This window comes from Gallus gallus, chromosome 3, assembly GCF_016699485.2.
Source record: "Gallus gallus isolate bGalGal1 chromosome 3, bGalGal1.mat.broiler.GRCg7b, whole genome shotgun sequence".
Lineage (NCBI taxonomy): Eukaryota > Metazoa > Chordata > Aves > Galliformes > Phasianidae > Gallus > Gallus gallus.
The window spans coordinates 28615483-28636101 of NC_052534.1; the positions used below are offsets into that span (position 1 = coordinate 28615483).

The window sequence follows — 20619 nt, forward strand, 5'->3', positions numbered from 1 at the left end:
GGGATGAAGCAAGTATCCGGAAAACGTGAGCAATGCAATCAAAGCTTGTGCTGTAACTTTGGCACAAGTTTAAATGCTTTGTTTTACCAATTCTTAACCTCTTTACTATTTTTCTTTCTATATCATTTGTTAATGAAAAATAAGTTACAAAATCTTTGCATCTGTAATCCTACTGATGACTTATGAGTATAACCTCTGGAATCACCCAACTACAGGAGTTTTGCTCTACTGATCACATGGCTACACTGCTCTCCTCTAGCAGAGTTGCCATTTCCTGTGATTCTACTTGACCACGACATACATAAACAGCAGCTGGGGCATTAAAACTTAAGTTCTTGGGTTCTGCTTCTGAAACACGGTACTGTCTTACGGACACAAGCACAAAGACTTGGCACACACTTCTTCAGACTGCTCAAGCCACAGATTTTATCATCAGGCAAGCCAAAAATGACCTTGTATAACCATGGTTACCTCACTCGCAGAAGGTGGAATTTAGACAACCTACCTACGGGATGTTGACTGTCATTAAGAAGTATCCCAATGACCTTTTAACACGTAAGAAATGAAACAAGCAAACAGAACAAAATGAAACTATATCATTTAAGTCTACTGTCTTTTTTGCTCTTTCTAAATACCAAGAATAAAGGCCCATTCTGCACCCATTTCAACAGACATATGTCCTGTTTTTGTTCAGGGCTCCAGAGCCATACACAGTACTGCAGGTGGAATCTCACAAGGGCAGAGTAGAGGGGGATGAACACCTCCCTCAGCATGCTGGTCACACCTCTTCTGATGCAGCCCAGCATACAGTTGGCTTTCTGGGTTGCAGGTAAATATTGCAGGCTCACATTGAGCTTCTCATCAACCAACACACCCAAGTCCTTTCCCTCACAACTGCTCTCGATACGTTCTCTACAGAGCCTGTAAAGAAAGCTATTAAACTTCTTTTTTCCCCCATTCCAGACAAGATAAAATCCAGTTTTGTAATTGAATTAATTTGAAGATAGAATACTTGTAAGAACTTTTTAAACCATCATGTAACAAGAAAAAGCTATACATCTTTGATTTGTCCTTCCCTTTGATTATTTCAAGCATAGAACTACATACAAGATTGGCTCTGAAAGTAATGCCTCCTATTTTATGATGCTGGCAGTATGGCAGTAGAGGTTGAACTTCCCCACAAATATTCCATCCTATTTTGTTGCCACACAACAGGTGGCAGCAGAGGAGCAGTCTGACAGAATGATCTGACACAGAAGTGTATATGAAGCAAAGGTGACATTGAATTCCTCCATGATGAAAAGTGGCACCCATTGACATTCACTGACACTTGCTGAATGTTTCTGGAGATCAAACAAGGGATGTGACAATGAGGTGGTGGGTGGTATGACTGTGGGTCAACTCCTCTGGTGCAGATTTTGAGGAGTATAGAATGCAAGCTCTTGTTCATTGCTGGTGAAAATGTATAGCTAATGACAACAACTATATTGAAAGATGGTGTTTTTTAGCTGGGAATTTGCTCTATTAAGTAGTGTTATTGTACTCTTTGTTGCAGTTTCCATGGAAATAAATAGGGGGCATTACTTTGGGAGCAACCTACATACATAACATAAAACCTTAAATGTGTCATCAGATAAAACCAATACCTGTTTAAATGAATAGAAAAACACAAGAAAGCTTGAAAAAAAATAACACAGGGCCAGGCAGTTTGCCTAAAGAGACTATATTCATTGCAAAGGGACTACTGAACAGCAAATCACAACTAACAAATTCGCAACTAAGCACTTCCACAGATTCTTGGCTTATTTGAAAATACAATATGAAGACACTTGCTTCCTCCACAGCTCTGAAACTGATGAGAACTGCTCCACATTGAGACAGTAACTGTCAAAAACAACGCAAGCATGCAGTAATGTTTGAAAGCAGTAGAAGGATCACAAGAACATGAGTTCCTTCACATAGAAATAAGCTCTCCCAGAATAATTAATTTATATGAGATTGGCCATGAGTAGCCTCAGAAAGTAGAGAATGTAAAAGCAACCTGAACGCAGGAGAATAAATAGGAATTGGTGAATGAAGTATTTTGTGAAACTGTAATGGCAGAGTAGCAGAAAGCTGTTAACCGAGGCAAAGATACATTTTTTGGCAACAAATTACTTGGCTTTTTTTTTTTTTAATCCACACTGGTGTTGTAAGTCTGATTTTGCTGATACGTGTAAATCTCTTTGAGATATTCCAATGTAATAACCGCATTAATATATATATTGTATAAAACAAAAGTTACAGTGCCAGAATATATACAATGAATCTATGGGAAATCATCATTCTTCCATGTTTCAGAAATTGTTTGACAGGTTTCTAAATTATATCTCTGGGAACTGGTCTGTCTTAAATGTGTTTATCCTTTGCCTTTTGTTAGCTCATGTTTGCATTTACTGTCTATTAATAATAGATGAAAAAACAGCCTAAGGTATTTGATTCTTTTATGAACTGTAGATAATTCCACATTTCAGTCCTACATAACATCAACAGCATAGGGAAAAATGGAATGTGGCAAGAAGCCCAGGAAAAGGCAAGTTGAGTTGGACTGGGAATTAGCTGGAAGGATAATAATCCTGCAAGCCAATATTCATTAAGTAATTTTATGTGCAGTGGAAGAAAATTATGATACACACTTGGCACCTGGAGACTTTCAAATATCAAGAAAAATATTTCAATAACTGTACAAATTAGTCAACAATTATGATACAAAATTATTTGGAAGGAGCCTCATGCCAACATAACTCAGCTTTACCCAGTGTTACCCTGAAACTCCAATAAGTAATGTAAAGAACTGCTTATCAGACAGCTTAGCTGTTTCCTGAGATGTTATATAATCCTTCCCAACATTTCTCTTTCTGCAGTCATCATTTGGTCTACTTCCAGATCACACTCACAACATAAGATTAAGCTTCTGGAGGTGCTTTAGCATACTCTAAGACATAAGGCCTACAAGGGCATGAGAAACATCACAACAGTAGGTAACACTACAGAGATACCTCACTTGATGGTGACAGATCCTTCTCTTTATGTCTGGATTTTGTTTATTAGCAAAAATTTACCTGAAAGTAGGCAGTAGACAGGGAAACAAAGGAGTTTTCTTCTCATGCAATATTTTTTCTTCATGCAGTTGAAGAGACTTCTCCTCTGTAAATATAAAACAAAACCAAAATTTTGCAGGGAGTTCTTACACATCTTATTAGGTCTATACATCTGGAAAGTAGACAAGCTTTTGGACTCAAACTGCTTACTATGTGATACCTTCCCAATTCAACTATAACATTTTATCTAATATAAACTTTTGCCTCTCATATTCCTATGCTATTATGGATACACTAACATTTTTTTCTTAGTTCACAAAGTAATAGTTTATTTTATGACAAAAACATTAACATTCTTGATCACCTTTTATAAAAGCAAGTTCTTATGTGTTACTGTAATGAATCTGTAATGAATATCCATGTTCTGAAGAAAATTTTGACAGACAGAACTTTCTCACAGAAACAGTCCAGTATATGAGTTGAACCATGTTTTCAAATCTAGTACTTGATGGCTATTATAAACAAACTTTGTATAGCTTTGGAAAAATCTGACTGCGGTGTGTACAAATCTCTGCCCTCTCCTGGAAGATGAAAAACAATGCAAATCCAAGCAACAATTACAAAACTCCTGATCTTCTCATGGTAAAAGAAACTTTTAGATTAATAACATACCATCAACAAATGCTACTGATATGTGTGTTGTCTATCGGACAAACTATCTCTACAATAATTAGGAAACTCACCTTCTGACATATAAATACCTCTGACATGCACTCATGTATCCATAGAGAGTGTTGTTGAATTTTTTGTCATAATCACCATGTGAAAGACAAAAAACAATTGTAATTTTTTGGACAGTGACTACAGTAAGACTCTAATTCAGTGAAGAAAGAAGAAAAGTGAAGCATAGCTATTAACTCAGAAAGCTAGGCTTTTTGGTTTATTCTATTTTCAATTTTAGCCAACTTACTTAACCTCAAAGATCTTCAGTCAGACAGGGAAAACAGGTAAGCACATCTTTCTGCTTCTGTATGTAATCTTAGAGTCCCACATTCAACCTGAATTTGAAGAGAATTTAATCCCAAATTGAAACTCACTTATTTGTTATATGCTTGGGGAGTTCAAATTGAAAGATGTTAGGTAAGTCTAAACAGCAACTAAATATGTGATCCATGGGCAAGATGTAGATATAAGAGCAACACTGGGTAAACAAACATGTTTTTATTGTAATGCATCACCTCAGACAGGAAGCCTGCTCCTTCACATTGGCAATAAAGGGTGTTTGCAGTCCCTGGATACCAACTCTTATCCACTTACAAGATTTCTCAATTGCAGACACAAAACATCAGTGTGTGACAAAATTACCCAGCCTTAAATGGATCTGGCATTGGAGGCTTGAATGAGCAATAGCAGTTGGCTTAATAAAAATAAAAAATAAAAAAGTGGACAAGAAAAAAGAATGAAGAAAAAAACCACTCTTTTCCCACCTTACTCAAAAATATAAAGAAAAAAGGAAAAGAAATAGAAAAAGTCGGGGGGAAAAAAAGGAAAAAGAAGGAAAGGGAAGACTACTGGGCATGATGTTGCAACATGCTGTTCTCTGTGTTCTCTGGTTTCAAACTAGTTCTTAGTTTTACACTGTTTTGTTGTGAGTCTTTCACAGGTTATATTCTTTGTTTTATTCTGTTTGTTTTTAAGCATAGATCCCATCTATTCACAGAATTATACAGAAGGAATACAGCATTAAAAACAAAGCTCTGGGAAAACCAGCAACTTTACAAGGAGTAGCAAACATGAACACAGCTGCACTGATTCATACATTGTTCTGTTCATCCCTTGTTTACATCAATATGCAAATACATGGAAATTGTAGTTGGAAGGTTAGTGGTGGTCTTTTAATGTATTTAGTAGCTTGGTATTGAGGGCACCATTTTTCTCTGATTTCATTTCAGTCTGTGCTCGCACAATGGGACACATTACTCGATTTTTCTATGTCATAATGTTCACCTCTAAGGAAACGGCGTGTACCATCTCTGCAGCTAAAACATGCTGATGTCTGAATTGCCTATATGTAGCATATCATAATATCCATGTTTAAGCATGAGAGTCAGTGTAAGCACTTATGCATGTTCATTAATGCAGCTTCAAGATGAATGTAACTGAGAAGTCTCAATTCCCTTAGTTTTTATTATGTTAAGATATTTAGACAACCTTCTCTTCTTGTACAACTCCTTCAATCAATCTGCAGGTACAAAAGCTTCATATCTGCTCACCTAACAGTTTTCTGTGACATGTACTTGTCATCCTATCTTAATTCATCTTCTCCTAAGATAAACAATTACCTTTCTGTATTTTTCCTCAGTTACTCTCCTCTATATCTCCATTCTCCCTTCACTGATCTCATGCTTCAGTCTTCCACCCAAACAAATGGGTAAAAATGGGTAAACCAAAACGCCCTCAAGTATTCCAATACATTTATTTCATTTTGTTGTCAAACTAATACTTTACTTTCCTGATTCCTTTCCATTTTTACATCCCCTAAAACACACAACCTATTTTCTTGTCTGGAGATTGCCTTTATATTTGCATACTAAAGCCTCCTTCAGTATTCCTCTCTACATCATATGCTTGATTTTCATTTAGTGATAATTGTGAAACCTCAGTGCCATGCCTTCATTTTACCTTTATCTTTCAGAAACACAAAATTGAGTTTTACTCTATGGTTGTAATCATCTTTCACCACATCCTCCCCCCACACTATTCACACATTCAGAACACTGTTGCAAAAACCATCCTTTGAGTTATCACAGATTATACTGATGGTGATTCCAGTAACTATCCCTTCTTCATTAAATTATTTTGCTTGTCTTTAAGATCTTTATCCATTCTGTCACTTAATTCACGACCAAGTGGTAGACAGGTTTCTGTGTTCAGTTGATAACATCACCTCCATGTTATACTTTCAAAAAAAATGTCCCTGCTTTTTGCTAGGCTAGTTTTCATATCTGAAAAAAGCAGCTCAAAGATTTGTACACTTGCACATCTTTCTTTAAATTTTCTTTATGATTAAAGAATGTACTGCCTGCATAAAAAAATATGTGAGTCAGCCTCTGACTACTGTCTTAATATTATCCATATTGTTTCCTTTCAATTAATTATTTTGCATTGCCTTCTGTCCTAAGCTTGGATAACAAGAGCTGTTTGGTGCAGGAATATTTCTTTATATTTCTCCTTCCTTTTTCTTTCTCTTTACTTCCTACCTTTCCTCTTTATTCTAAACTTACACAAACGCCCAGCAGAACTTCTAGTGCATGACTTTGACTTCTAAATTGTATTTTAAACAACAATTAATAACTGTTTCATAAGGTTCTGTTGAAGCTGATAGGATTGTAATCTACTTCAAACAAAAACATATATAAACCAATATTACAACTATAAAAGGATTTATAGTCCTAACTGTAACATAAGAATCTGCATTTCTCACCAGTCTTTAGATTAAAAAAGAACAACAAAAATCACACAGCCCTTTCTACTCAGTGTCACTTAGCCTTTTAACTGTCCCTTGGTCACAGATAGATCAATCAGTGGCATTAAGACAAAATAATAAGTTTAAGAAAAGCTCATAATACTAAAAAAAAAATTGTCCTGGGGGAGAGAAATTGTGCAGAAAATGCCTGCATTGCATCAGAGTTCTGCTAATGAGAGTGTTCTGATAATACTTACATTATTGCAGTCGGCATCAAAGGATGCAGTTTACTGTTCAGAAGGATAGATAAAAAACAGGAAGAAAAAAATCAGCTTGGATGAAATGGTTTGTTGACTACAACAGTCAGCACATCACAGTAGAATTTTGGTTTACACTAAAAAAAACCAAATACATACATGTATACATGTATATATAAAAGCCCTCAAGAGGATATTTTAAGATCTTCTGTCATGGCTGAGTCATGGCTGTCATCATTAAGACATACGTTCTTAGGAAACATTAATGTGTTTTGTGAGAATACCAGTACAGCTGTGAAATCTTAAAGTACTTGTATAATCAACAAATATACAGAGTGGTGTGGTTAGATCGGTATCCACAGACAGTATAGCTAGAAAAATTATAATTGGAAATAAATGAAAAATGCTCACTTGTGTTGTAGGCTCGCAGAAAATAATCCAAGAGGAGCGATCTCCAGGAAGAGATCCTTTCCCAGGGGCAGTCAGCCCTTAAGTAGGGTCTAGGAGAGGTGCAGCCAGGCTCCACCCCTTCCGGTCACACAGCTGAATTGCCTTCACCTGTGCTCCCACAGCTGACTCAGTGCTCACCTCAGGTGATCAATCAGAGATTCAGGCTGTGATTCAACAGTTCCCATACAGTACTTCACAAATCTAACTATACTGTGTATGAAGATGTAACACTGTTTCTAAGAAACAGGTTGTAACAGTAGCCTAAAAGAAACAGCCTTTCTGGAAGCACTGGACTACTGAAAGCGGAACAAGGCGATTTACAGGGAAGCATTAACAGTTTCAAGATGGAATACATAAGCAGAAAAAAAAATGGCTATAGCACTTGGGGATATCTGAGACATACATGTCTTAAAGAATAAAGTCCCTTTTTCTTATGCCACTCAGGTGTAGACATATATACATCTGTATTACCACATCTACACGTGAAGTCTGTACTGTTCCTGGCAGAGCTGATACAACGCACTCAGTTGATACTATACTTAAATTTAGGCCAAGTTTTAGATCTTAAATTCCGGTTATTTAAGAGAAAAATAAATGCTTTCTGGTCATGCAGAAGATACAAATTTGGCACTAATGTTTCCAGGAGTTGAATGATGAGACAAACTCAGACTTTGGCAAGAGTTTTGACTCTTCATCCATTCCAGCTGATCTATGGAAAGGTTTTAACGTTCTAGCTTCTAATCATTATCTCAGCCAAACAGCATAATAGTTGCCAAAAATAAGTCCGTGAAAAGCAAAACTTTGGAAAAAAAAAAAAAGAAAGGATTTAAAAGTTTGGGCTATAATAAAACTTACAAGTCTGTTTATTTGGAAGCACATTAAGTTGCTAGGTGACATAATGGAACACAAGTCCTTGAACTTCCAGCTCCAACGTATACTACGACCTGCATTATTTTTAATCAGAAGAAAACTACATATATGACTAGTTAGGATGCTGCAGCTATTAATTCAGAAAGCAATGGCTACACTTTTTAAAACACGCAACTGCCAGATCCTGTAACTCTAATCTTACATACAATTACACAATCGTTTCAAGCCTATAGGTTACAAATGGTCTATGATGCGCTTTCTCAACTACATTAATTGAAAAACGTTTTACATTTATCCCTGAGGTTTACCATAAATTCTTGGAGTAGCAGTTGATTTCCCAGAGAAGACAAAGCAAATCAAAAGGAAACCAAAGCTTTTCAGGCCTCCAGCATATGAGGCGATCACTAGACTAGTACAAGTCTGAAAGAGTTAGCTGTCATCTTGAGGATTCATCTTTAAAGGCTTCCTTCAAAGCTGTAGGAAATGAAAAAACAGTTCTTCCTGGTTCATAGTAAGAGGAAGATGTCCTACAATTCCCGCACCTTTGTAATCAGCTCTTCACTGTTAACTCTAATAATGAGCTCTTTTCCATATATTTGGAAAATTTTAAGAGCCAATTTAGCTCTTTAGCTAAGTCTCAACAGAAGATTCCTGTAATTGTAGGTTAAAAAAAAAAAGATACTGCTCATATTTGTCTCAAATCATTCTACTGGTTTCCACCTGGAGATTAGAAATCCATTCCTAAAGCAGCATAAAATTTCCTTTGCTGCAGCTGCTACATTGTTTCAAACTTTGGCCTTTAATTTCCCGCAGGACCTCCCTAAGAAAAGGGAAATGATGGTGAAGAGATTTATAAGCATTATATTCACTTTCTTACTATTTTCTGTATTGGACAAGCTGAAGTAGGCAAAGATGTTAGAGAGTGAGAAAATGACACTCAGTAACTTCAGAAGGGTTGATCACCCACAGGTAAAATGAAGATCTAAAGATGCATAGTAAGAGAAATAATCATTCAGTGGATGTAGAGGTATACAACTGCTGACTGATTTAATTAGAAGCAACGTACACCTTGTAGCTTTTTCAGTTGTGAAGTTGACTGAAGGTTCCCTACAGCATAAAAATTACAACTGCCTTACAAGCAAAACACCTTTTTTGTTTGTTTGTTTTTGCGAACTCCACAATATCCACCAACAGTGACTTTATACAGTAAGTAGATATACATTACTCCCAGATGTGGGGATATTAGCATGATTAAGATGTACTATTAAGATGTATTAAGGAGGCTAACCTCCATCAAGTGGCTTAGAAAACAAAAATACTCAAACTGTCCTAACTTGCTTATACCTAGTGTACTTCTAGAAAGACATTTCACTGATCTCAAAAAAAGATCTTCTGGAACAGAGGTTTTGATTTCACCTTCTGGGTCAAACCTCTGCTAATGTAAGTTAACAGAGTCATATAGTACTTTTTCCACGACCTGATTGCTTTCTTCAGTATCTGAAGGGGCCAATCAAACCCCTAAAACAATGTATTTTCTTCCAATTTAAATATAAATTATTTACATTTGTTCTTACGTCTACTTTAGAAGCTTCTTTTGTTTCCACGACAATTTCTCATAGTATACTTATACACAAACAAATATAGCTTGCTCTCTTTTTGCTAAATAAATCATCTCCTCTTGGTCTCTTCTCTTACAGAACGGTCTCCATCAGCATAATCATTACAATAACGCTTGTATTCAAACACTTGAAGGAATAAAAATAAGTATAAATGCACACAAAGCAATTGTGAGAGGGCATTCTTTCCTTTATAAGACAACATTCATTTTTCATTGAAGAATCATGGCTGCCTTTTTCCTATAGCAGCTGTCATCTTGACTTTCACAGCAACAAAATCTTCTTCTAACAATTTTAGCTGAATGGATTCCAGCTTGCAGCAGAATATATTGTTATTAGTCCTCAGGTGCACACTTGCTTGGCTTTGCAACTTTTTTTACACTTCTAAGTGTAAAATCTCTAATCCTCATGATTACTCATCTTTTCTAGATATCTTAGCTCCCTTATGACTCTCAATCCTGTTATCAGTGTTTACTTTTTGTGACAATACATTAAATATTACACCTCCTCGATGAAGTCCACTAATAATTTTCTTAAGTCAAATAAAACTCATTTTCTTAGCAAATCATAATAGATCAGCCTTTAACTGCTTTCTCATCTATCTTACATAATCCATATCTCCAATTTTCTGCATTCAATATACCATATACCACATTCAAGAAAAAAACCTGGATAATTTTGAAGCTCAAATTAAATGAAGCAACTTTTATATCACAGAAAGAACAGTAAACCTAGAGAGTGCTGATTCTGTGCTGGCTGCCACTGAGATAATATGCCATTATTGAAAGCAATATATTGAGGAGCACAACATAAAGAGGCACCCTACCATTTTCATAGGAGCAGCTTTGTAACAAAAGGCCTATTTTGAAAAGAGAATTGTGAGTCCTTTCTGTAATCTTTGTTCTCTTGGCACACAAGTGACTGTTCTGCAGGTGGCCCAGGATTCCTTCTTCACTTTCAAAAATTTAGCTTGTGTTTTTATGCTGGAACCAGCTTGAGTTAGAAAAGGCTCATTCACTTCTCCATTTAACTATACAATATCCAAATTGGTTTGCATAAAGCTAGTCTGGATGTCTCTGCACAGCACCACACGTTCCTCTAGTCAACAGCTCAGGCTTTGTATTAAAGGACACCTAAAGTCTTTGCAGATCAGACTTGGTCCTCAAAACAATATAGCCTCATTCACTTGACTTGGTCAGCTACTAAACACCAACAGACACAAACTGGCTTTTCACATAGCTAACTACAGCATTACTATGTCTGCTGTTCAGTCAATTCACAATCTAGCTAAACTGCTGTAACATGGTGGAAAACACAGCAATGATAGCAGAGCAGCAACAGCATGGCTACAACAAGTGAGGATTTGCTCAAACACAACAGCCACGGGCATGGAAATAAAGGAAAAAAGCTACTTACCTTCAAAAGGCCTCAAAAATACAGAGATCACCAGCAAAATACCCTCACCCCCATTGCCAACTCTTAAATGAGGTCTAAGATGGAGAGGATCCTGGCTCCACCCCTTCTTGTCACTCAGGTACATTGCACGCAGCTGGGCTCCCCTGGGTTGGTCCTGCCTTCCCATCACGTGCTCAATCACTGGTTCAAGCCATGACATAACACTTCTGCTACAGCTGCTAACATAGTTGACTATCCCACTTGTTACTTTCCAAGAACACTGCACTCTTTCTTGTCCATTGCAACACTAAATTAAATACATAAATGCAAAAACAGCTCCTGGACTTTCAACTAAACATATTAATTCTTTCAGAATTATGGTATTATATATATGGCATATATATATATATAATATAATATAATATATACATTATAATGCCATAGATACATGGCATTATAACATATGATATTATCACCTCTTTCCTCCCAGATCCCCTTTCCTTAGCCTGAATTCATCAGACCCTGTGGGTTCTGCTTCCCGCTCTGCTGCAGTAAGTTCCCTCTTGCACCTCTGCCCCATTAGTCACTCTTGAATTTCACCATCTTCAGGATCCCAATCTCTACTCACAAGGGACACTTTTTTTTTTTTTTTAAACAGTTTTGGAGCAGCATTGAGATGGTACTCAGTACTTTCTCCATTATCCCATTCTGACGTCTTGTTTTTTCTCTGCTCTCCATTTAATCACCAAGTAATATTTTCCATTTGTTTTCATTTTGACCCTTCTGACTTCTGTGCTTTCCTTCAACTGGCAATTAGTTCTTTCCTGTTTCATTCCCCAAAGGCACACTACTTGTTCCTTGGATGCTTTCTGAGATAGTTATTTACTCACATGGGACAGGAAACCTTTCCCCTAATGCTTTTTCTTATTTGGAATGGAAGCTTAACATTTTTCCCACATCTGAGTCAAAGAAATTTCTATCCCCTTCCATAATTAAGTCTCTGATCTTTCACTTAATTTTTATCAGTGGACTTGTAATCACTGCAATCCTTACTACTATGTCTCACCAAAACAGAATCATAGAATGGCTCAGGTTGGAAGGGAACCTTAAAGGACATTTAGCTCCAATCCCTGCTGTGGTTAGGGCCCCACCCAACCCAGCCTTGAGCACCTCCAAGGTTGGGGCACCCACAGCTTCTCTGGGCAGCTGTGCCAGGGCCTCACCACCCCCTGAGTAATTTCTTCCTAATATAAAACCTAAATTTCCCCTCTTTTAGCTTAAAGCCATTCTCCCCTGTCCTATCACTATCAGACCATGCAAGTTGATCCCCTTTCTTGTTTGTAAGCTCCCTTCAAATACTGGAAGACTGCAATGAGGTTTCCTTGGAGCCTTATCTTCTTCAGACTGAACAAGCCCAGCTCTCTCAGCCTTTTGTCACAGGAGAGGTGCTCCAGCCCTCCGATCATCCTCACAACCCTCCTCTCGACCTACTCCAGCAGCTCCACGTCCCTACTGTGCTGTGGGCCCCAGGCCTGGACATAACACTCCAGATAGGGTCTTATAGGGCAGAGTAGGGGGGCACCAACTTCTGTCTCCTGTTTAACTTTTTGCTAACCATTTCACAGAATAACCGCGTCCTACTATTACCTCTTCAAAAGTTATGCTCCCTCAACAAACCTGCAGCCTGTGTTTTTCTCCAGTGGAACCTTTAGTTCAAGTCTCTTTACACTAGATTAAAAGAACGAAAGTTTTCATCGCACGCGGATACATACGTGCTCCAAACGATCCCTCCAGACATGACGGCAGTCAGAGCACGCTCCTTACAGAGCTCCGCGGCTCGCCGCAGGGCAGGCTGGGTAGCGTTGCATGGTTACTGTTGCTACGCGGGCAACGCCGCGGCGGCCCCAGCAGCGATGGTGAAGGAAACCATCCGGGTGTACGCGCGCCTGAAGCCGCTGGGCAGGCGGCAGCAGGCGGGGGTAGGAAGGCAGCTCGGTGCTGGCGGGGGCCTAGTGAGGCGGGAGCGGGGTGGCCAGCTTAGAGCCACTGAGAAAAATTGAGGTGTTTGGCAGAATTTAGGCTGTTAACGGTTAAATATTGTTCTGAGCTTTGAGGGGTATTGCAGAGCTGCTCTTACTCCACTGTAATAGCAAGGAATAGTAAAAACGTTCCTGAATATCCCTCAGAAGTAGTGTGCTTAGATGCCTACCTTGCTGTGCTTTAACACCCATACCGTTACTGGTAAAGTTGTTGATTAAGCAAGTTGTGTCAGAGACTCTGCATTTCTATTTCAAATCTTACTGTAGTGTCTGTGACAACAAGCTGGCACCCCTATGTGCTTGTTTGGTGGAACAATAGCTGTAGAAAGACGTTCTTGAGTGTTCAGGGCTTTGAATTAGACAGAACTACTTTGCTCTGCTACATTATTCTGCTATACTCATTAACTACGCTGTATCTAAGGGCTGTGTGGTTCTGTTGCTAAACTTACTTTAACTCATATCCATGCTCATTAGATTTACTCAGTTGATGATGAGAAATCTGCATCCAGTCTGGAGATAATCGTGCCACGTGATTTAGCAGATGGGTTTGTCAACAATAAGCGAGAGAGCTACAAGTTCAAGTAAGTAAGAGCCTCATGTTTGTATAGTGACACGTCTGTAGAATCACAGAGGAGAAACCTATTCCTAACGTTAATGCGTGGTAGAGGTAGCTTTATATTCATACAGTTACTTTAACAAGAGCAGCACTTCAGCATATCATGTTCTGCAACTGAATGAGTTTGATAAACACAAAAGTTGATTCTGTTTGTTAGGTTGTTTACCTATCCATTGCATACCATTATGTATCCCCATCTTAATCTATCAAGTCTTCCACTCTTACAGCTTGTTTTGAATTTACTGAGGAGAAGTGAGCGCAGCACTGTGTTGTTTTCCTGTGACCTAATGACTTGGCATAGACTAACTGAAGTGCCTTTATGTAAAACACTGTTTAAAAACAATGTTTTCAACACAACCAGAACACAATTTTAAAAAGGATTGAAGGAAGCAGAACTATCACGGTAGATATATCACAGTAGAATGTGAATAATTTTTAGAAACTTAAAATAAGTACCGGTACTATCAAATTATTGTTTGTCTTTTTAAAAGATGTAGAGACAATATTTTAAAATTTTTGTGAATAATTCTAGATGTAGAACCACTTTTGAAAGAAGACATTCTTAGCATTAAAGGTTTTTTTTTTTAATATCAAATAAATTAAATTTTGTTGTTCTGTGCTATTAAAAAAGAGACACAGATGAACATCTGCAGTTTAGCCTGATGTCATTTTACATCAGCTAAGGAAATCTGTTGTGCTTGTGAAGTGAGGAGCTGCCTCCTTCAACTTGATTTTATGTAAAAATAGCTTAGGATGTAGATGCCCAATGAACTCTTTTATTCTGATTTAATCTATCATCTATTAAGAAGAATGTTGAGAAACACTATGACTTACTATACTTAAAGCAACAGAAAAATAATACCGTAGATTAAGCATTTCTTTTTCCTTTGTAAAACTTACAGTTGCATGCAATCTGTACCTCTTGGTCAACTTAAATATTATTCTCCTTTATTCTTACTTTCTTGTATGGGAGTCAAATACAATTCTTCAAATGACATTACTAATACAGTATTAGCAGAATAGAATGTACATTTTCTATATTGCATTTCTTTCAGATGTTGTATACCCTGCACATCCTTAGGGCTTTTCTATATACCCTGTGAGGTTCTATATTAATACACAGTTCCAGACAGGAGGAACAGCACAGCAGGGCATGAGCAATCCAAAAGTATTCTGAAGTATATTGATTCCTGAACTTCCTAAAACTTAGTTAAAGAGCCAATAAGGAGAGGAGGATCTGCTGCACCTCTGACTGATCACGGATTTGAAAGCTGGGGAAGCCTTGGCTGCAATGACTATGGAATCATAAAATTCAGAAACCTGAGAAAAGGGAACAAGGAAAAAGCAGGGTCGCAACCTTAGATTTCATGAGAGCAAATGTTGGCCTGTTCAGGGACCTGCTTGAAAAAAATCCCACAAAGACATAGCCCTAGACTGTTGGGAAGTCCAGGAGAGCTAGTTGTTTTTCCAAGGATCACCTCCTTCAAGCTCAAGAACAATCTGTCCTGATAAGAAATTAAGCATTGGCAGCAGGAGGCCTGCATGGTCAAGCAAGGAGCTCCTGACTATAGCCATCCTTAAAAAAGAACTGTATAAGAGGTGAGAGCAGGATCAGGTGACCCAGAAAGACTTAGGGATGGTGTTTGGAAAGGTTATATAAGTGCACAATGCACGGGACTGAAAATGGGCTGAGCTGCTGTGCCCAAAATATTATCAGCAAGAGTACAAAATCAATCTGGAGGCTATTCACTGGTTTTGTAACTAATATGGAACCCAGTTCTATCCAGCAACTTCACTAGTGACCTGGATGATGGGACCGAATTCACCCTCAGTAAATTTTGCAGCCAGCGGAGAACTGAAATGGGTGGTTGACATACCAGATGGCTGTTCTGCTACTCACAGAATCTGGAGAAATAAGCCAGTAGAAATCTCATGAAGTTCAACATAGCGAAATGTCAAATCCTGCTTGTAGAGAGGTAGAAACACATGCACCAGTACAGGATTGTGATTGACTGGCTAGAAACCAGGTTTGTAGAAAATTACCTGGAATACCGTGTCCACTTCTGAGCTGCAGTAAAGGGTCTGGGACATCTGACATATTAGGTGAGACTCAGAGTGCTAGGACTCTTTACAGAAAGAAGAGTCTGAAGCAGCTGTTTATGCTCCATATGTGGAAATAATCCAACCTGACAGGACAGAACCCTGCTTTAGCTGACTCTTCTTTGAGCAGGGGAATTGTAGGTGGTCCCTTCCAACTTCAAAGACTATGTGATTCTCTATTAAAACTGCCATTATTTTATATAGGAAAGATTGAGTTAAACATTTTCTTTTGATCATTACTGTGTGTGTGCAACAGAATGAAGGAACTGGTTATTAAAAAAAAAAAAAGAAAAAAAAGCACATCTATATTGGTAGGATACTGTATTTGGCTATAGAGTAATCTATTTATCCAGGTTTCAGCGTGGTGCCAGTTACAAACACTGATTCTCTTGGTAGATCTAAAATAAGGATTATTTTTCTCTAAGCCACATCATTTTATCAGAGGAATTTATTGTGAAGATTTCATCAATGCAGCTCTGTGTACAGACTATTTATATACAATAGTACAACAGCATGCTGTGGATAAGACTACAGGGAAAACATTGTACTAAGTTATGTAAGCCTAATGATGTAAACATTGACTATTATAAACACAAGTATGAATCAAGTAGTGTTTTAAGATTCTGAGCAATTATTATTTGCTTAATATTTTCAGATTTCAGAAAATTTTTGATCAAGAGGCAAAGCAAGATGTGGTTTTTGACAGCATTGCCAAACCAGTGGCAGAATGGTATGTTGTTCTCGAGAGTAATTGGGGTAACACAGGATCAAAAATAGATTTCATTGTATTACTTGGAGGAGAGTTGCCAAGTGTTTGTCTTGTTGTAAAAGTGTATTGATGTTTTGATTTTCTGAATACTGATATGTCTGAATCTGGTAGATATACAACAATCCCCTGTGAATTTTATTTATGGTATGGTTGTAACATTAACTCCTAAAATTACAGTGATACTGCAGTGATTTTTGTTGCATAGACATAGAAATCCATGCAGAGTTATTTTTTGTCTATAATATAAGCTCACTTCATTGCATTAGAAAAATATTTTCTACATAGTTTCATGAATTACAGAATCATTGAACGATTAGGATTGGAAGAAGACTTCTGGAGGTGAGCTCAAAAGTCATAAACATAAAGAATAAATAGGAAGATACTATTTTTGTTATTTTGTTAGGTTTGAGTTTTTTTGTTTGTTTGTTTGTTTTGTTTTTGGAGTTTTGGTAAGGTGTAAGCATCAGACCTTTCATTTATGGATTTTGTGGAGTGTTGTCCTTGTTTACTAATTTAAACACAGTCTTATGTGACCAATTTTTTATTCTGGCCTGGATATATTTGTGATGCGAGTGTGGGAAGCAGTAGTTTTGTTCACATGCAGACAAACATGCTTTATAGCTGCATTATCGCTAATGCGAGTGACTTAGAAAAAAAACTGTAGAATTTATATGCAGTGAAAAGACATCTACTTTTTGGATGTCAGCTTGAAACAACGTAGTTTACTATATTCCCTAATTTGAAAAATGGGAGAAGGAACAACTATAGATTTTGTAATTTAATAAGAAGTGAAAACTTCATTAAGCCTTCATCTGAAACAGCTATTAGTCATGTTTATTTTGACTTAAACTGAAGTTCAGAATTGTTCAAGAATGTTGATTATTATGGGTTGCAGTTTGATAGGTTTCATTCATAGTGTTTTTGTGAAACTTATCTTCTGCAGTGCTTATGGTGAAATTTTAAAAGTATTTAAGAATTTTAGTTAAAATAAGAAATTATATTTCAGCTTGCCTTTTTAGGAAAGCTCTTTTGAAATTTCAGTGGAAACTTGCACTCAGAAAGTTATGTGCACATTTGGACATCAATGTTATTTTTGAAATATGAGGCATTACCAAATTAGATTTGTTCCATAAATCTGGCAAAAGCATAAAGAAGAAATGTCATGCTGAGATACTTTGTTTATTTTAATTAAAAGGAACTTTAATCTGATCACCAGACGATAGAAGATACCTAAATACTATGCGTAAAGACAAATTCTCCCTGAGAAGTGCTTTTCTAGATCCTGCAAATTAAGTTCTTTCTTCTTTTCATCCATCATAAGTATCATGTCTGGGGGCTGTTTTTGCCAAGATTGTACTGATTTATTTATATATTTCTTTTTTGGTTTTATAAAATGACTGTGAACTACTGTTTTCTGAGATAGCGAGAAGGAAAGAGAAGGACTTCGGTAAAACATTTCAAGTCAGCAAGAACTGAGATGAGGAGATGGCTTACAAGATTTAAAGATCAAGATTTTTTCCACCTTCTTCATGTAGCAATTGGACAGATCAATACAATGGGAAAGGCATTAAAAAGGAAGTGTGATGATGAAAGGACTGGCACAATAGAGAGGTGCTACAAAGAAAGGGAAAGAAGATTGCTCACCCGTATCAGAAGATTCTAGGTTTGTAGGGGAAAGCTTCACCAAGGAGGGATCTCCAGGACCCTTCCCAAGTGGCAGTCAGCCCTTAAATGGTGTCTAAGAGAGGTGCAGCCAGGCTCCAACCCTTCCTAACACACAGCTGAATTGCCTTTACCTGTGCTCCCAGGGCTGACCCAGTCCTTTCCCCAGGTGGTCAATCAGTGGTTCAGGCCATGACTCAACACTTACCATACACTTCAGTAGTCCAGTATTTTCATAGCTAGAAAACCCACATTCACATTACTAGTCATTTAAAATGAAGCTTCAGAGCTCCAATTAAAATAACAATATGAATCTGAAATAAACTAGTGAAAGCAAAGTAAAAGCAAAATTTGTTTCTGATTCCTGGGCATTACTTTAATCTACAAATAGACACTCAAAGAATTTAGGCCTTATTTAGTACAGCCTTTCTGATTTAAGCCTTTAAACATTTTTTATCTCTTTACATTATGAACTTAGTAAAAACCTTTCACCTTAAACTTTTTCATTTTAAAACGAAACAATAATAAATATGGCAGATATCATAAATGCATCTTCAAAATCATTCTGAAGTGAAATATGTCTTGCAATAGAAATTATCAGAGCAAAGAAGCCTTTTTGCTTAAATTTCATATTCAGAGTTGCTGTAATGGCTTTTGGCTCTAGATTGACTTCATCCAGCAGCAATCAAGATGAGATTCCTGTATTTGTTTTTAATACCAGCTAATGTCAAAAGCTTGAGAATAAGGTCATGCTATTTCTTCAGATTATTTTCATTATTAATTGAAGTTCAGAGTAACAAAAAAGGAGCCAGAGTGTTCTGACTTCCCTGAGAAAGATTGTTGTACTGGTGTTTATAAAACACTATGTTTACATGGTGTAAACATCTAGCATGTTTTCATGGAATGGTAAAGATTTTTTTTAGAAATCCATTCCTCTGTTCATCATTTTTTGTGAATTATGTCTACTGCTAAAAAATTCTCTCTTAAAATCATAGAATAATCAAGTTGGAAAGGGTCTCTGCAAGTCATTTGGTCCAAGCTTCTGAGCAAAATGGGGATAATGTCAGAGTTTGAACAGGTTGCTCAAGCACAGTAGAGATTTGAAAATATCCAGAGATGGGGATCCCACTACTCATTGTGCACCAGTTCCAGGGCTTACCTGCTCTCACCATAAAGAACATTTTCCTCATATTTTGAACTACTTCTTTTGCAACTTGCGTCAACTGCCTTTTGTCCTAACACTTCTAGGAACAATCCATTATGTAACAGAAGGTGACAATTACATACACGTGTAGCCATCTCATCTCCAGGCTGACAGAAAACAACTCCTTTGGCTTCTCCATGCGTTAATGTTCTCTAGCTTGAACCAACTTGGTTTTGTTAGAATCACTCTTGCTTCTTTCTATTGTCTTTCTTGGACTGGGAAATCCAAATCTGAACACAGAACTCATTTTAGAGTTGATTTTTATTTATATATTTTAAAAGATCTTGTAGTTTGATGGTAACTCTTTTTGTTTGATTGAACAAAACTTGTCACAGAATCAGAGTGGTTTGGGTTGGAAGGGACCTTTAAGATCATCTAGCTCCAACCCTCCTGCTATAGACAAGGACACCTCCCTCTAGACCAGGTTGCTTAAAGTCCTATCCAGCCTGGTTTTGAATGCTTCCAGGGAGTTGGCATCCACATCCCATTGGCTCTGGGCAACCTGTTCCAGTGCCTCACCACCCTCATAGTAAAGAATTTCTTCCTAATGTCTAGTCCAAATTTACCCTCTGGAATTTTTAAACCATTTCCTCTCATCCTCTTATTACATGACCTTATAAAAAGTCCCTTCCCAGCTTTCTTGTAGGCCCCTTTCAAGTATTGGAAGGCTAATATAAAGTCTCCTCAGAGCCCTCTCTTCTCCAGGCTGAAGAGGAAAACAGTTGTTATACTTAGGCACAAACTATCCTTCAATCTCTTTAACAATAAGCATAGAAAGAAATGAAAAGCTCTTTGTTCATAAACTTTAAATAGAAAAAAAAATCATAGTGGTAAATTAAAACAAAATGTATCCAGAAAAACAAACCACAACAAAACAACCTCAGCCTGCTTTCAACCTCTGTCTACTATCATTGAGTTTTATACCACTCTAAGTCATCTCAGATAGTCATGAACAAAGTACTGAATGGTGTTTTTAACTATAGCAACCAATTATAAAATTTCTAGCTTCCCCTTGAGAAATTTCTCACTTGAGGAATGTTAACCAGTTGTAAACACAATAGATCAATCACTTTAAGCATAATTACTTGCATGAGT

At 37.2% G+C, this 20619-nt stretch overlaps 2 protein-coding genes across 11 annotated transcripts in view; one reads left to right on the plus strand and one right to left on the minus strand.

The window, feature by feature from the left end:
* The window catches only part of DAAM2 (dishevelled associated activator of morphogenesis 2), a 207324-nt gene extending 194348 nt beyond the window's left edge, over positions 1 to 12976 (minus strand). For 4 of the 8 annotated variants that reach the window (XM_040697627.2, XM_040697625.2, XM_046938818.1 and 1 more), the window contains exons 1-2: positions 12907 to 12976; positions 3102 to 3186 (exon numbers count right to left, since the gene is read on the minus strand). In XM_040697627.2, coding sequence (XP_040553561.1) covers positions 3102 to 3165 — 64 coding nt within the window. In that variant the 5' untranslated portion in view covers positions 3166 to 3186; positions 12907 to 12976. Of the gene's footprint in view, positions 1 to 3101; positions 3187 to 6803; positions 6837 to 11155; positions 11327 to 12906 lie in introns of those variants that run through there. The other 4 variants (XM_046938814.1, NM_001396527.1, XM_040697626.2 and 1 more) reach the window with 2 other exon arrangements.
* A 55-nt stretch (positions 12977 to 13031) lies between these two features.
* The window catches only part of KIF6 (kinesin family member 6), a 142560-nt gene continuing 134972 nt past the window's right edge, over positions 13032 to 20619 (plus strand). For all 3 annotated transcript variants that reach the window (XM_003640945.6, XM_025148878.3, XM_040697630.2), the window contains exons 1-3: positions 13032 to 13113; positions 13648 to 13754; positions 16545 to 16619. In XM_003640945.6, coding sequence (XP_003640993.5) covers positions 13048 to 13113; positions 13648 to 13754; positions 16545 to 16619 — 248 coding nt within the window. In that variant the 5' untranslated portion in view covers positions 13032 to 13047. The remainder of the gene's footprint in view (positions 13114 to 13647; positions 13755 to 16544; positions 16620 to 20619) is intronic.